Source organism: Sardina pilchardus, chromosome 16 (genome assembly GCF_963854185.1).
Source record: "Sardina pilchardus chromosome 16, fSarPil1.1, whole genome shotgun sequence".
Lineage (NCBI taxonomy): Eukaryota > Metazoa > Chordata > Actinopteri > Clupeiformes > Clupeidae > Sardina > Sardina pilchardus.
This window is the reverse complement of record NC_085009.1, coordinates 9,397,466-9,412,465: the sequence shown is the minus strand read 5'-3', so window position 1 is coordinate 9,412,465 and position 15,000 is coordinate 9,397,466. Positions and strand designations below refer to the sequence as shown.

Below are 15,000 nucleotides of genomic sequence, written 5' to 3'. Positions count from 1 at the left end.
GAACCATGAATGAACCGTAGTGGAATGATGTTGGAGATCCTAGCGTTTGATGGCAACAGTTTTCACTGGATTGGCAACGCCTTTTTTTTTATTTTTTAAACCAAGTGGAAAAAAAGATGTCACGTGGACAAAAAAAGGTAGCGGAAATAATGCACAAAAAAGCATGAGAAAATGATCTCTGGCTACCAATCTTCCCCTCTCCCCTCACAGTGATCAGAAGACAGTCAGAAAATGTGAACGCTGTGTAAATAGTTTTGTGGGAGTTCAGGTTCAGGTAGACATTAAGGGGCAATGGCTCTGTCACTAGTTTGGAGTTTAACACGGTTTTAAACTCCAATTCCCAACTCAAACTCCAGTTTAAAACCATGTTTAACTCCAAACTAGTGACAGAGCAATTTGCCCGTAAGCGACCATGTTTGTTTTTTTGCACCTTAAAGAACTTTTCTGTTTTTTTTTCTTCTCCAGTGTACTTCTCTAAATGACTTTCACCACTTTGGTGACTAACGCTGTACATACAAAAATAATAAACCTGCTTAAACAGTCCTACTTCTGATGATTTCATTTTATTTATGAGCGTGAAGGAAACTGTCAGTCTCTTGGAATCATTCTATTCCCAAATAAATCCCAAGTAAAGTCAAATGTGAAAAATAGTAATTTAGCTGTGTTAGACTGAATTTACATACTGTATATTTACATTTATTCATTTTGCAGATACTTTTATCCAAAGTGACATACATACAGTATATTACAAGGACCATAATTGTCCCCTACAACTTTCCTAGCTTCTGCGTTACCACCACCCTCGTAAAAAGGTAAAAAAATAAAAAAAAAAGTAAAAGAGACTGCTGTGTGCCATGTCAAAGTAGTAAAGACAACCAATATCATGAAGGCACCTAACCTCTCACTGCTCCCCGAGCGCCACTGGTTGGGCAGGCAGGTCACTGCTCTGGGTCAGTGTGTGATTCACCTCACTGTGTGTTCACTATGTGCTGTGTGTGTTATTTTCGGTAATTCGGTTAAATTGGGTTAAATGCAGAGAAATGAATTTCCCTCACAGGATCAAAAACGTATATATTCTATTCTATAAAATGAAGTCACTAATATTCCTTAAATGTTGACTAAGCTTAACTATCTTACCCTGGGAGTCTCCACCAAATCTGAGCTGTCAGTAGATGTCAGTCCAACAGCTGTTATTAATATAAGGGAGTCAGTCTGGGACCAGTGACCCTTCACCTGAATTGAATCACATACTGAATCTACATCATAACGCTATCACATACAGATAACCTATGAAGTATGCTTTTTGTACGACGATGACGCCCCTGCTCCTTACTCCCACTCTCCTTTGGTAATTCATGGATGGACTTTCAATTGGTCTTTCACTCAGATGTTTGAAGATGATGCCAAGGTCTTATACTCATCCCTCAGTTACTACGGCAACCAAATACTTCAATAAACAATTTGGCTGATGTGGAGAACACACTTGGATGATGTCTTATTGGAACAGGTGTTTCAGGGCTGGTTATCTGCTATCTGTTATCGCTTCCTATCTCCACCCACACCACCAGACAAGAGACAGTGGATATTTCCAGAAGAATGTTAAGTCTTTATTGAACCAATCAAATAATTATTAGAACAAACCTATACAGTTATGGAGGTGTCTCAATCCAGAACACTGTTTTAAGTGCACTAAGCGTATCCGTAGCAGGATTCTTCATAGAAACATTTACAAATCAAAACAAACAAGTAAACCAAATCAAAGTCCAAAAACGAGTAAAACAGCATCAATAAAATATCTGTGCAGTCATCATCACATGGTGGGTGTTTTTGTCAGCAACAGTGACTGTCTCTTTACAAAATGTCTGACTCTTGTGGACTTCCTCCCACCACTCAACACACACACGCACACGCACACACACACACACACACACACACACACACACACACACACACACACACACACACACACACACACACACACACACACACACACTCTTTAGAGCAACAGAAGGAGAAATGCACAGACATCACACCACTTTAAGAAAAAAATAAAAACTAAGAACAAGCTTAACATGTGCATATACAAGTACAAAAAAATTATGAACTACGAGAAAAGAAAATATCAGTTTTGAACCTGCAGTGTGGTCAACAAATACAAATAAAAATACATATTTTCAAATAATCATATACTAGAATAATGGTCATGGTTGTTTTTGTGTTTTTTTTGTGTAACTTTTTATGAAGAAAATGAAATATCATCCTTCTATGCCTGTCATGGGGATGACAAGAAATGTGTGCGTTCCAAGCATCCCTGTCAAGACCATCAAAAACTCCCCCCTTCTCACCCCCATCCCCATCACACATACAGACTGTTCACTTCTCTAAAAATGGTGACTACTGCAACTGACACTCTCTTATCCTGAGTAAATCTTTCAAAAGAGCCAAAATGGTGGCCCACTCACAAGCCTGCAATGTCGTTCTCAACCAATGTCCTGACCTGCACGCCCACAACCAACTGAAGAGCGGAGTTTACTCACACCAGTCACTGTTTCACTGACAAAGCAGTATCGTTTGAACTAAATTAACTAAAAGATCCAGTAATAACAGCAAGTAATGTAGAAAAAATCTTTTTTCACACAATATGAAACGGTAATTGACTTCTCTTTTAAGTGCACAGAAGTGTCTGTCAGCGCCATTAGCCTACGCTAACTGCTGGAACAGTAGGCTACTGGACAATGAGTTTACATTGTGAAGCTAAAGATCAACTGTACCATTCGAAAGGTCTTTATTCACCAGCACACGTAAGAAAAACAGAAGTGAAAACGATGTGTAACTATGTGTTGGTGACTAAATGTGAGTGTGTCCGCTGTGTGTCATTAAGGTGGGCATCCCAAAAAACAAGTGCACCTTTTGGTATTAATGTGAAATTACATTTCCACTTGTGTGGCCAGATATGTACAGTCAGAGTTGCTTTTTGTTTTCTTTTCGTCGCTTTTTATTCTTTTCTGTTGTTGTTGAATTATTCTTGTTAATATATTTACAAGCATTAGCTATATACACGAGCCAGACTAAAGGGAAATCTCTCCATGTTCTGCTTAGCCTAATATAGGCCTTTATTACAGCAGGAACATCTGTGCTCTGGGATGGAAGAAAACGAAAGAAAACACATGAGAAACAAATCTTCAACACTAACACTGTTTGTTTGGGGAACTAGATTTGAATTTGATTGGCGCCCCGGAATAAGAAATAACCAATATCCACTCAGGAAAATAAATAAGAGTGATTTAAGACAGCCAGAGGAGTATACTTCAATTTAGACGGGTGCATGGCGAAATGACTATAAAATGATTTTCCTGCTGTGACTTATCTGTAAATGTACAAAATATTAACCATAATACCTCATATAGACACTTAATTATAACCTGTGACAAAAGGAATACAACGGCCAGATAAGCACGGGGTTGTACGTTGGACACATTTTCAGCCCACAGCCAGGGAGCAGCACAGTGCTGGCTGATGACTGCCCGTCACAGCATCATTTCAAATGGCACAGTGGCGCCATCTTGTGGACACTGACGCCTTTGCCGCAGTGCTGCGGGCAGTTCCCCCTCCTAAGTGAAAGTGACGATCTGAATTATTGCATTTGTAGACGAGGAGCTAGATTATGTTCGGATATAAAGTGGCGAGAGCATTTCATGCCATGTCAAAAAGTTACAGGCCTGTAACGTGTACCTCTTAAGAGACAGAAAAAAGGACAGAGGAAGGCAGAGAGAGAGAGAGAAAGAGAAAGAGAGAGAGATAAAGAGAGAGAGAGAGAGAAACCTGCATCTGAGAGATGGAGGGGTTGGCCTATGTGTTCCTGTGTGGCAGGCAGCCTCCACAGACTCCAAAAGACACCCGTTTGTGCTCAAATATAGGACCACAGTGAGTTAGCATCACACCTGCTAGCTAGGCTTTGGTTAAGATTCATCCGGCAACAGCCTGCTCCACCTGTCACTTGATTTCAGGTGGAAGTAGTGAAAAAAAGCTGAACCCGCCGCTGTACGAAACCCTAACCTAAGCTAAACCATGACAAAAAAACGAACAACAACCAGTAAATGGCGATTATGAGAACGAGACGAACGAAAGAAAGAGAGTTTGGGGTAAGATAAAGATAGGAACAACGTGAAAACAGACCATGGGAAAACAACAAAGAGTACAACAACTGTGAAATACAAAGACATCCCAGACAAAACGAAAACAGTTCCGTAAAAACAAACAGTCAAAATGAAAGACAAACAAAAGCAAAGCAATCAGGCAACATCATTTTGGTGGCACTGTCCGACTCCAGGCTCCCCCAGCGGGCCGTTAGGAACAGCTGAAGGACAGGAAATGCCCAATAATCGGGGAGGCGACGCTTATGCACCGAGACGAGACGTAAGGTGGGGTGAGGTTGTGTGTGTGTGTGTGTGTATACAGTATGTGTGTGTGTGTGTGTGTGTGTGTGTGTGTGTGTGTGTGTGGGGATTAACAGGGTGGCATAAAGGCTGGCATCAACAGTGGCATCAAGATCACCTCTGGTCCCACAAAAGAGAGGGAGTGTAGGACTGGATGAGAGGGGAAAGAGATGATGGGAGAGAGAGGAAGAGCGAACGAGAGACAGAGAGAAAGAGAGAGAGAGTGGGAAGGAGAGGCCCTGGGTTCAAAGGTCGGACGGGATCTGGTTCGGGCAGGCTTCTCCCCTGCCCCTTACCCCTTCAGAACAGTGGGGGAGAGTGTGGGAGGTGGTGGTGGTGGGTGAAGGGGTGGGAACCAATCAGATTTCAGGAAAAGACGACAGAGTCCTCAGTGCTCCCCAGTGTGTTCCCATCAGCTGGTCAGATAGCTGTGCAGCTCTCTGGAGTTGATGCTCAGGACCACGCCCGAATGGTTGCCTGGGAAACAGGCCACAACAAACAAAACAAAAAAAAAGACAAAAAAAAAACAAATCAAGCTGTTAGCTGAATGGCAGGAGCAGTCACAGAACATTTCCTTGTTAATTAAAACACGAGTTAATTAGCAAACACACCGCTGTGATGAGCACCGCTGATGACCATATCAATAGCCCATTAGAATCCCATTACCTCGCTTATTAGGCTCAGTCTTACCTGAGCTATGATTTATTACAGAAATGTCAAGCACGGTACTTTAAATTCAATAAACACATGAGAGCTGCAAATGTATATGTTTTTGGCTTATTTTTTGGGATGATAATCTGATCAATTGCATCATTGCAAAGCAGACAAATTTATTGTTCATGAAATTGAATTCCTCAAAACCTGACCGGCATATCTATATTGTTCCAGTACTGTAACACAACCAGGACATAGAGAAGGACAGTATGCCATAAAAAATAGACTTTTTTCCCTTCTTAGGCCACTGGCCGGTATAGAGCCCAATCCAGATGGCTAGTTCTGAATATGATTGTGTTCAGGGTTCCCACTCCAAATAAAATTCCCTAACTTCCCTAATGTCTGGAATAGACTTTATTAAAACTCCATGGTATTCCAGAAATTCCATGGCCCCCGTGGGAACCCTGAGTGCCGTTCTCCCAGCACTGTGCATTATTACCCAGTGTCTGTGAGTCCAGGTCATCGTCGATGAACTCCTCGCCTTGTATGATGTTCTGCGTGTCCTCGCTGTGACTGACCGGACTGGTCATCTCCTGTTCCTTCTCGTTGTGCATCTGAGCGTAGACGTTCCTGCCGGGAAGCTTTCTGAAATGCAGCCAGGGATGTATTAGGCTGCGCTCCTCTGTCCTCAGCAAGGGGTCATGGGACTTGTAGTCTTTCCTGTTACGGTTCTCTGCATTGTTACTATCACGCCTTCATTTCACAGAAATACAAATTTGCATGTTCATAGGGTGACGCATGCCTCATTCCGTATGGGTGGATGCCTCTGATATGGGATCAATATCTTGAATGAAGTCTATGACATATTCACATCTATTCACAGTCATGTAGAAAGAAGTATGATCAACAAATCACAACTATTAAAGAAAAAAATCTACAGTAACACATTTATGTGATGCTAATACAATGCCATTATTAAACAGGTATCCATGCACTTCAGTTCTAGGTGATAGTCCTGGCAGGTGGTCCAAATCTGACTGGGTGGAGATCACATGACTACCGAGTTGTGCTTGAGCATGCAGAGGAAATTGGTGTGTGGAGGGAAGGAAGATCTGCATGCTTGAATATGAATGTTCAGTATCGTGCGTGTGTATACATGCTTGTTTGCGTGTTGCACATTGTTTGTTGTGTGTCTGTGTGCATTTGCTTGTGTGTGTGTGTTTGTAAGTGTTTATTTTGTGTGTCAGAGTGTGTATGTGTATGTGTGTTAGAGTGTGTGTGTGTGTGTGTGTGTGTGCATGCATGAGAGACTGGTCACTGGTCACAACACCCACCTTTTAAACTTGTAGAGCATGAAGGCCCCGCTGGCCATCAGGCTGAGCAGCACCAGGACGGCCAGAGCCCACACACCTGGACTGGCTGCCCCGGAGCGCGAACCTGAGGACAGGCACACACACACACACACACACACACACACACACACACACACACACACACACATATACAGAGCTGATCAGAGTGCACACTACAAATGTCTCTCTCTTTCTCTCTCTCTCTCTCACACACACACACATACACAATCAACAACAACAATATCAACACTCAAACACACACCAAACAGAACACAAACTAGCTGCATGCAAGTCAATCGATGAATCATTAGCAGAGAGATCAGAGAAAGAGAAAACCTAGAGATGTTCAAGACATGCACAGATATGAAAAAGCCTTTTATATAGCTGAACCCCCTTACATCAAAATATCTACAGTGTTTAATATATGAGCTAAATCACTCTAATAGCCACACTTAGATAGGTAGATTGATTGATAGGTAGATCGACAGCAAGAAAAGAGAGTAAACACTACAGCCAATCAAACGCACCAATATCTGCGCCTGTGGTTGTTGAACCATTAGCAACCACTCCCTTGAAAGACACTCCTTTCAAACAGATAGATGGATATAACTCATTATGGTGAGACAAAATATATAACTGAAATATGTAACTAAATCTTCACATCTGTTTGAGAAAAATATTGGGATTACACAAATAGCTATTAAGCCGCCTTCACATTGGCACTCCGTAATTCGCAGTGCTCCCCCGTCGGACGTCGGACTTGACCGTTGGAAGTGTCGGAGGCTTTTCGAGTTTGGGAGTAAAATGTACAATAGTGCTATTTTATTCCTAAATTAATTGTCTAACTGCCCTAATAGTGTTAAGAGACCATGTAAGACAGTGACATGACAAAAAACTTCGTTTGGAAATAATTATTTATTTTACATCAACCGTTCATTTTATTTTTCACAAGATGGGCTTGTGCACCACTATGGATCATACACGTTCCTTTTCGATGACTTTTGTTTTAAACTTTATCGTTTAAAAGCATGTAATATGACATTATAAAAGATAGATATTCAATTTGTTTATCAGTACCATACCAACGCTAACTTCCTTCGGATAGGAACCGTCCGTTGCTGTCGTACGAGTTCAATTTTTTTAACGCATGCGGATGACCAACGGACCCGATTTTTTTCGCACCGCACTGTTCGGACCCATTCGCATACGGTCTGCGAATCTCCATAGGAAATGAATGACTTCCGGCCGTTTCGCAGCCGTATCTACTGTGCCAATGTGAAGGCGGCTTTACTGTTACTGTTGGTGTTAACTATTATACCACTGGCTGATAAGCTAATGTTAATAGTATACTATACTGTATGTCATGTACAAGGGAGGTTAGTAGTACAGTATTATGTGTTCTTCATATGTGACCAGTTATCATATGCAGTAGCTGAGAGTTTTAAAATATGTGCAATGGCAAGGCTACCACTTTGTGGTGTGTCTGTGACCTTCATGAAAGCACCTTATAAAAAAGAATAAAATGAATAAAACAATTCTGAGATGTGTTTTGACCATGAGTATGATGGGTTGACCATGGGCTGATGTGTTATATTGCCTCGTCTGTGCAGAAAATAACATGACATGGACGGCTGTTGAGTGAGCGTACCTGCATTGGGGTCAGCGAGGGAAACCAGCACCTGAAGGCCTCCCCGCACGATGAAGCTGACGTTGTTCTCGTTCAGAGCCTGCTTTATGGACGAGATACGCTGGGAGGGACAGAGACGGAGGGAATGGACAGGAGGAGAGAAGGAAAGAGAAAGAAAAAAAAACACTTAATCTTTTAAAGTGACCTTGAGTCTATTGACGAAAATGGAAGCTTTTAGTGGAGGCTCTTGCTAGCAAGACTCTAATGGCGCGTCATTCATTCATTCATTCATCACTTCTGACTCATAGGCAGTGTCCACACCTGCCTTTACAACAACTCAGCGCACGCATGAGTTCAGCTGCTTTCAAACATTTATAATGATTCAACGTGTCATATCCCATTGAGGATTAAAATAGTTTAATGTCTCATCTGCTTCCTGAATCTTTCTATTAAAAGAGAGGTATACCAAAATAGACTGGGACTGAGAATTAAGGTGAACTCTAAAACTGGGACACTAATTCCACCTAAAATACCAACATTATAACTGAATTTGCTAATGTGTAATAAATTACTTCTTATATCTAAATACAGTAAATCAAACATTTACTGTATGTCTAAGTGTATACTTACTTACAACAACATATCTCACATCTTTCTATCTTGGCTACAGAATATCAATTCACAGGATGTGTGTATTTGCGCATGTATGAGTGTGTGTGTGTGTGTGTGTGTGTGTGTGTGCGTCAGTACCTTATCCACATACACACTCCTCTTGGCAGTCGTACTCTCTGGAGGAAGCACATAGAGGTCTGCTGTGGTTGGAAGGCCAGGTTTCACCATGGTAACCAGAGAGTCTTGTGGAATCCCAGTGATCTTGGGAGACAGAAGGTGAGCGTAAGGTCAGCTTTATTTAATGGTGTTCACTATTAAACTAGACAACTGACAACATTGTTAAATTAAGAGCTTGTGTGCATGAATGTGTGTGTGTGTGTGTGTGTGCACGTGTGTGTGTGTGTGTGTGTGTGTGTGTGTGTGTGTGTGTCTGTGTGTCTGTGTGTTTGTGTGTGTGTGTGTGTGTGTGTGTACGTGTGTACGTGTGTGTGTGTGTGTGTGTGTGTGTGTGTGTGTGTGTGAGTGTGTGTGTGTGTGTGTGTGTGTACAGTACGTGTGTGTGTGTAGTGTGTACAGTACGTGTGTGTGTGTGTGTGTGTGTGCGTGTGTGTGTGTCAAAGCTTTCATTTCAGGCTGCGTGTTCACAAGAGAATGTGTGCGCCTGTGTTGCAGAGCATGTGTGTTGTTTGTTTAGCATCAGCAACAACAAACACCATCTTCAGACACTTCAGAATCCAAGGATGGTCTGTAAGCTCTGGTCTGTGTCTGTATCTGGTCTGGGCCTGCGCCTGGTATCTAGTGTGTGTGTGTGTGTGTGTGTGTGTGTGTGTGTGTGTGTGTGTGTGTGTGTTAGAGGGAGAGAGAAAGAAAGACAGGGGGAGAGAGAGAGAGAGAGAGAGAGAGAGAGAGAGAGAGAGAGAGAGAGAGAGAGAGAGAGAGAGAGAGAGAGAGAGAGAGAGAGAGGATGTTCTTAGCTACACACACCTTGGCCAGGATCTTGGTGACCACCTGGCCGATGTCCTCCCTCCACTCTGGGATGTTGGGGTTGAAGCGGTCGAGGTTCCTGCTGAAGCTCAGCGGAATCACCTGGAAGTGGTCTGGAAAAGCCAGAGAGAGAGATCCCACATAAACATACGCATGAGCAGCATAAACAGACATCAGTCACCTGAGACAGATTACACAGGATTACACACAAACAACCATGATTTATGTCCTCATAATGCTGATGTTACTTTAACAAAGCAAATGATCTCATATTTTGTCATGGAAAACCATTCTTCCTACAAAGCTTCAGTCCGAGCTGAAATGTCCTCCAGCCCCATAGACAATGCTCTATTCTTATCTATAGAGAATCGAATTCTAATCTTTCATTCAGGAGATCATTACACTGACTCTTAAATTCCGTGTGCGCTTAAAGAACTTTCTGGTGGTTTTTATATTTCTTGGGGACTCATTTAAAAAGTCTTGTGCAGCAAAGCAGCCTGATCACACCAAAAGCTTGATTGATTGAAGACCCAGTCAGACCAATGGTACAGTAAGAAAAATCAGGAACAGAGTTTTATTTACAGTGATATGCATCAAGGAACAGACAGCATAAGATCCATCAGCTGATCTCACTAGACAAGGAAATAGTTAGAGTTTAAGTAGGGCCTACACAACAACAACGGATCTATAATCATACATATAGCTGCGTTTCCATTACCCATTAAATTGCGCAAATTAAGAGTTGCGAAAAGAAATGTGCTTAATGGAAACACACACATTTCGAAAAAACTCACATGTTTCGATAAAAAGTTTTTGCGCTCGGGTGAGGTGGTATTTCGAGCGTATCGAAATTTGTATATTTCGCAAAACTGCAATGGAAACACCTTTTTCGCATCTGACGAGTCACGTGATCCAACAAACGGATGTTAGGAGGAACGAAACCGACGAAGAAGACTGCCGACAGGAAGTGGCACCGGGAGAATAATGTAAAACAATATTTTTTTTTTCATTAAAAGTGGCTCGTGTCATTCTAAAATGTTGAATCCACAGCTGTGAACTTGCCGACAACACTTTCTCAAAAACGCTGCATAGGCTACGCAACCGCTCAACTAGTTTTGTTTACCCATAGCAACAACGTTGCTATGCTTTGCTGGTTTAACGTGATGAGAACGGTGCTGAGAGAAATCTAGATTCTAGTTTTAGAAACTAATCAACTGGGCTGATCTACGAAACATTCCACTGACATGGCTGTGACATGATTTAAGCATAGGCCTACTACAACAAACTCCTGTGAAATATGTCATTTTTAATTTTATGTTTCTGCCCCACCAAAACGTAGGCCTCCTCCGCTGATGGCTTATAGCCTAATGACTGATAATCAGCGTGCCGTGGTGGCAATTTGAATGCATTTAGTGTAGGCTAAATCCCGCTAAATCCCTATGGCTAAATCTGGGTAATGTTGATAACCACCATGTCTCCTAATGACTTACATCACGCGAGAATACACGAGATTTTAATTTAGTTAGCCGAATGTAATGGAAACACCGCAATTGCGAAAATTGTGATATTCGACATTAAGACAGTAGCTGCGTTTCCATTGACCATTAAATTGCGCAAATTAAGAATTGCGAAAAGAAATGTGGTGAATGGAAACACACACATTTCGAAAAAACTCACATTTTTCGATAAAAAGTTTTTGCGCTCGGGTGAGGTGGTATTTAGAGCGTATCGAAATTTGTATATTTCGCAAAACTGCAATGGAAACACTTTTTTCGCATCTAACGAGTCACGTGATCCAACAACCGGATGTTAGGAGGAACGAAACCGACGAAGAAGACTGTCGACAGGAAGTGGCTCCGGGAGAATAATGTAAAAAATATATATATTTTTATTCATTAAAAGTGGCTCGTGTCATTCTAAAATGTTGAATCCACTAGTCTAACCCTAACCCTAGCTCCTCTGTGAACTCGCCGACAACACTTTCTCAAAAACGCTGCATAGCCTACGCAACCGCTCAACTAGTTTTGTTTACCCATAGCAACAACGTAGCTATGCTTTGCTGGTGGGTTTAACGTGATGAGAACGGTGCTGAAAGAAATCTAGATTCTAGATTCTAGTTCTAGAAACTAATCAACTGGGCTGATCTACGAAATATTCCACTGACATGGCTGTGACATGATTTAAGCATACTGTAGGCCTATAAGTGATTGATATGTAATTTTTAATTTGATGTTTCTGCCCCATCAAAACGTAGGCCTCCTCCGCTGATGGCTTATAGCCTAATGACTGATAATCAGCGTTAGTGCCGTGCCGTGGTGACAATTTGAATGCATTTAGTGTAAATCTGGGTTATGTTGATAACCGCCATGTCTCCTAATGACTTACAGCACGCGAGAATACACGAGATTTTAATTTAGTTAGCCGAATGTAATGGAAACACCGCAATTGCGAAAATTGTGATTTTCGACATTAAGTCAATATCGACAAAGTTTTTGCGCATATTTGTAATGGAAACGCAGCTACTATCGACAAAGTTTTTGCGCATATTTGTAATGGAAGCTTATATAGACAGCACAGTCAAGAGCCATCCAATCTACCCTAAGTGTCCAAGTGACCTACTAGTGAGAAATGCAGAACATTAAAGCACGTATTGGAATATTGGACATGATGTTCTATTCCACTCTTTCTCTCAAGCTATCCACGATATTCCTTAGCCAACATCCCCATGACACCTCAGTATTCAGAAAACGGTTTTCTATTTCCGGCGAAGCTGCGTTGTATCGATTTTAATGTGACGGTTGAAAGTGCTTGACGTACTGTATCATAAGGCATATAAAAGCAAACTTTTATATTTTTCTATCAGTCATATCCACCTTATTCCTTAACCCGGAAATATGTATCGTTGCGATGGTTACGAGACTGTTTTCAACTTCCGTTCATTCTGTTAACATGTGCGTTCTCCGTAGCGAACTAGATTATGCCTCAACTTAGATTTCTTTCGAAATGTTGACAATTCTGCCCTCGGCATGTATAAACTACATCATATATAACCGATATAAAATAGAAAAGTTTACTTTTATATGCGTTATGATATGTTAAGCACCGTAAACCGTCACGTTAAAACAGATACAATGCAGCTTCGCCGGAAATAGAAAACCGTCTCGGTGTCATGGCGACCCCCATTGTTGGGCTGCGGAATATCGTGGATAGTATGTAGATTATCCATACTGAGGGCAGAATTGTCAACATTTCGAAAGAAATATAAGTTGAAGCATTATTCTAGTTAGAGTACTGAGAATACACAAAGTTATAATGTAAACAGAATGGACGGAAGATGAAAACCGGCCAGATTTATGTTTTTATGGAATAAGGTGGATGCCCTGCTACACCATCCACGGTGACTCGCTCCCCTGAGTGCACTTAAAGCAAAGACCTCAAAGAAAGAAACCTACTACAGTAGTCGTACCCCGCTGGGTCTATTTACAATCTCATCCACTTCACCTTACATGGGCCACCAAACAGCAGCCAATGGTACTGTAGCTCTGTCCCAGGACGCATGACCCCCATGCTCCATAACACAATCGGTAGGGTAGGTGGTGGGGGGGGGGGGGGGGGTGAGGCTGGATGGAGATTGATGCTGAAATGCTAACTTTAGCTCATGAATAACCCAAACCTCCCCCTCTGCACTCGTGTGTGCGCGGTTTGTCTGAGGTTCTCTGACTTACGCAATGGTCCAATGACACCAATTCGCTCTGGAGCAAACCATGAAGTTGTTGAGGGAGGGGTGGGGAGAGTGGAAAAAAACAATAACACCCTGGCATAAAAGGCACTCAGGTTGAACTCGGGACGATGGTCTCTATTCCTGGCGTTCCGCATGCTCCCAAAACACATAAATATTTATGGCGTCTGAGACGTGCATAAATATTGATGTCCACTCAAGTTAGGCTTATAAAACTGCCTCGGTCGGTGACAGAAGAGTCTCTCACTCTCTCTCACTCTCTCTTTCTCTCTGCTTTTTCTCCCTGTGATAGAAATGTGCTTTTTGCCATTTCTGTGTCATCCACAGACTGAGGTCTTGTATGACAGCGCCAGTGTAATGCGATGCTTTCTGGGACGGTTCTTCATGTGAATGCTGACAGGCCTGGAGCTCAGGACAGGCTCCCAACACAGCGCAGCGCTAAGAAAGGAATACTACATCAAAAACAATCCAGCAGTGAGATGCCTGACATTGCACCTCAATTCTGCACACTTCGCTACAGGGCATTTGAGCTCCTTCTATATCGTCTCCAGAGCTTTGTGTGGGAGTTGTTGAATGATGTTTTGGGGGTGAAGGGACTCGTTTGTCCTCGTGTAACTCTCTTACCGTACACTCGGACTGTCTTACTGTCCTGCACCATGGAGCGGCTGTTGGAGGCCTGGACAGTGACGGAGACCTCGCCGGACTCTGTGAACCGAGTGATCAGACTCCTCTCCAGGGTGAGTTTGGGCTGATGGAGGACACACACACACACACACACACACCAATGTACTGGGTCACAGCGACTGATATCAAATCCTCCTAAAATGAGGCCTTGATGCCTCATGTAATAACTGGTAAGTAGAACAAGGTCACTCTGGTTATAACACAGCTTTTGGTATCTTGAAAAAGGTCTGTAGAGTGTACCTGTAAGTCATCACCAATCCACCAGTAGAAGACAGTCAGGTTGGCCTCAGAGGGAAGCACTGTGGCCGTCAGGTTCACTTCCTGGTTCGTACCAGCAATAGGAACCACTTCCAGGTGCACTTCCTGTAAAGGAGCTTTGACGAGCAAAAAAACCCAAACAGATTACAATACACATCTTGACAAACATATAAATTAATGATGCATATACAGTAATGTGCGTCATCGTTTTGATAGACATTCATATCTATTTCCAAACTATGCAAGTCAACAGCTCTTACGGTATCATCCATCATATATAGACAGGGGGTGTCTCTCATTTGGTCTTTTATACACCCTCCCTTCCTTCCTTGATCCTCGTCCTCACTAATCTAGATAAAGAATGATGGGGCAGCAACAATGGGATAGTCAGTTTTAATTATAGATCAGTGGGAACGCCCCTCGAGGATCAAGGAGAGATGTTGAGAGGCATCCCTATAGACATGGCTCTTCCTGTCATGTGACCTCACTGACCTGTGACCTGGATGTAGAGGGTGGCGTGGTCGTGGCCGGCGTTGTTCTCGGCCCTCACGGTGACCCGGTAGACGCCCAGGCTCTCGTAGCGGTGCTGTATGGGCTCGTCCGTGACGGTCAGGTTCTGGTAGATGGCCCGCACGCCGTCCCCCAGGTCCACCT

General features: G+C 42.6%; 2 protein-coding genes across 2 annotated transcripts in view; one reads left to right on the top strand and one right to left on the bottom strand.

Moving 5' to 3' along the window:
- afap1 (actin filament associated protein 1) overlaps positions 1–543 on the top strand; it is a 53,773-nt gene extending 53,230 nt beyond the window's left edge. The window contains exon 17 of the mRNA XM_062517216.1: positions 1–543. This exon is cut by the window's left edge and continues 2,726 nt beyond it. The gene's annotated coding sequence lies outside the window, so the exon portion shown is untranslated.
- Positions 544–1,581: 1,038 nt separating this feature from the next.
- Positions 1,582–15,000, bottom strand: part of sorcs2 (sortilin-related VPS10 domain containing receptor 2) — a gene marked incomplete in the record, with an annotated part of 242,038 nt that continues 228,619 nt past the window's right edge. The window contains 10 exon segments of the mRNA XM_062517214.1: positions 1,582–4,913; positions 5,590–5,735; positions 6,425–6,527; positions 6,970–7,026; positions 8,091–8,190; positions 8,820–8,942; positions 9,666–9,778; positions 14,029–14,152; positions 14,329–14,462; positions 14,839–15,000. The exon segment at positions 14,839–15,000 is cut by the window's right edge and continues 25 nt beyond it. Coding sequence (XP_062373198.1) covers positions 4,849–4,913; positions 5,590–5,735; positions 6,425–6,527; positions 6,970–7,026; positions 8,091–8,190; positions 8,820–8,942; positions 9,666–9,778; positions 14,029–14,152; positions 14,329–14,462; positions 14,839–15,000 — 1,127 coding nt within the window.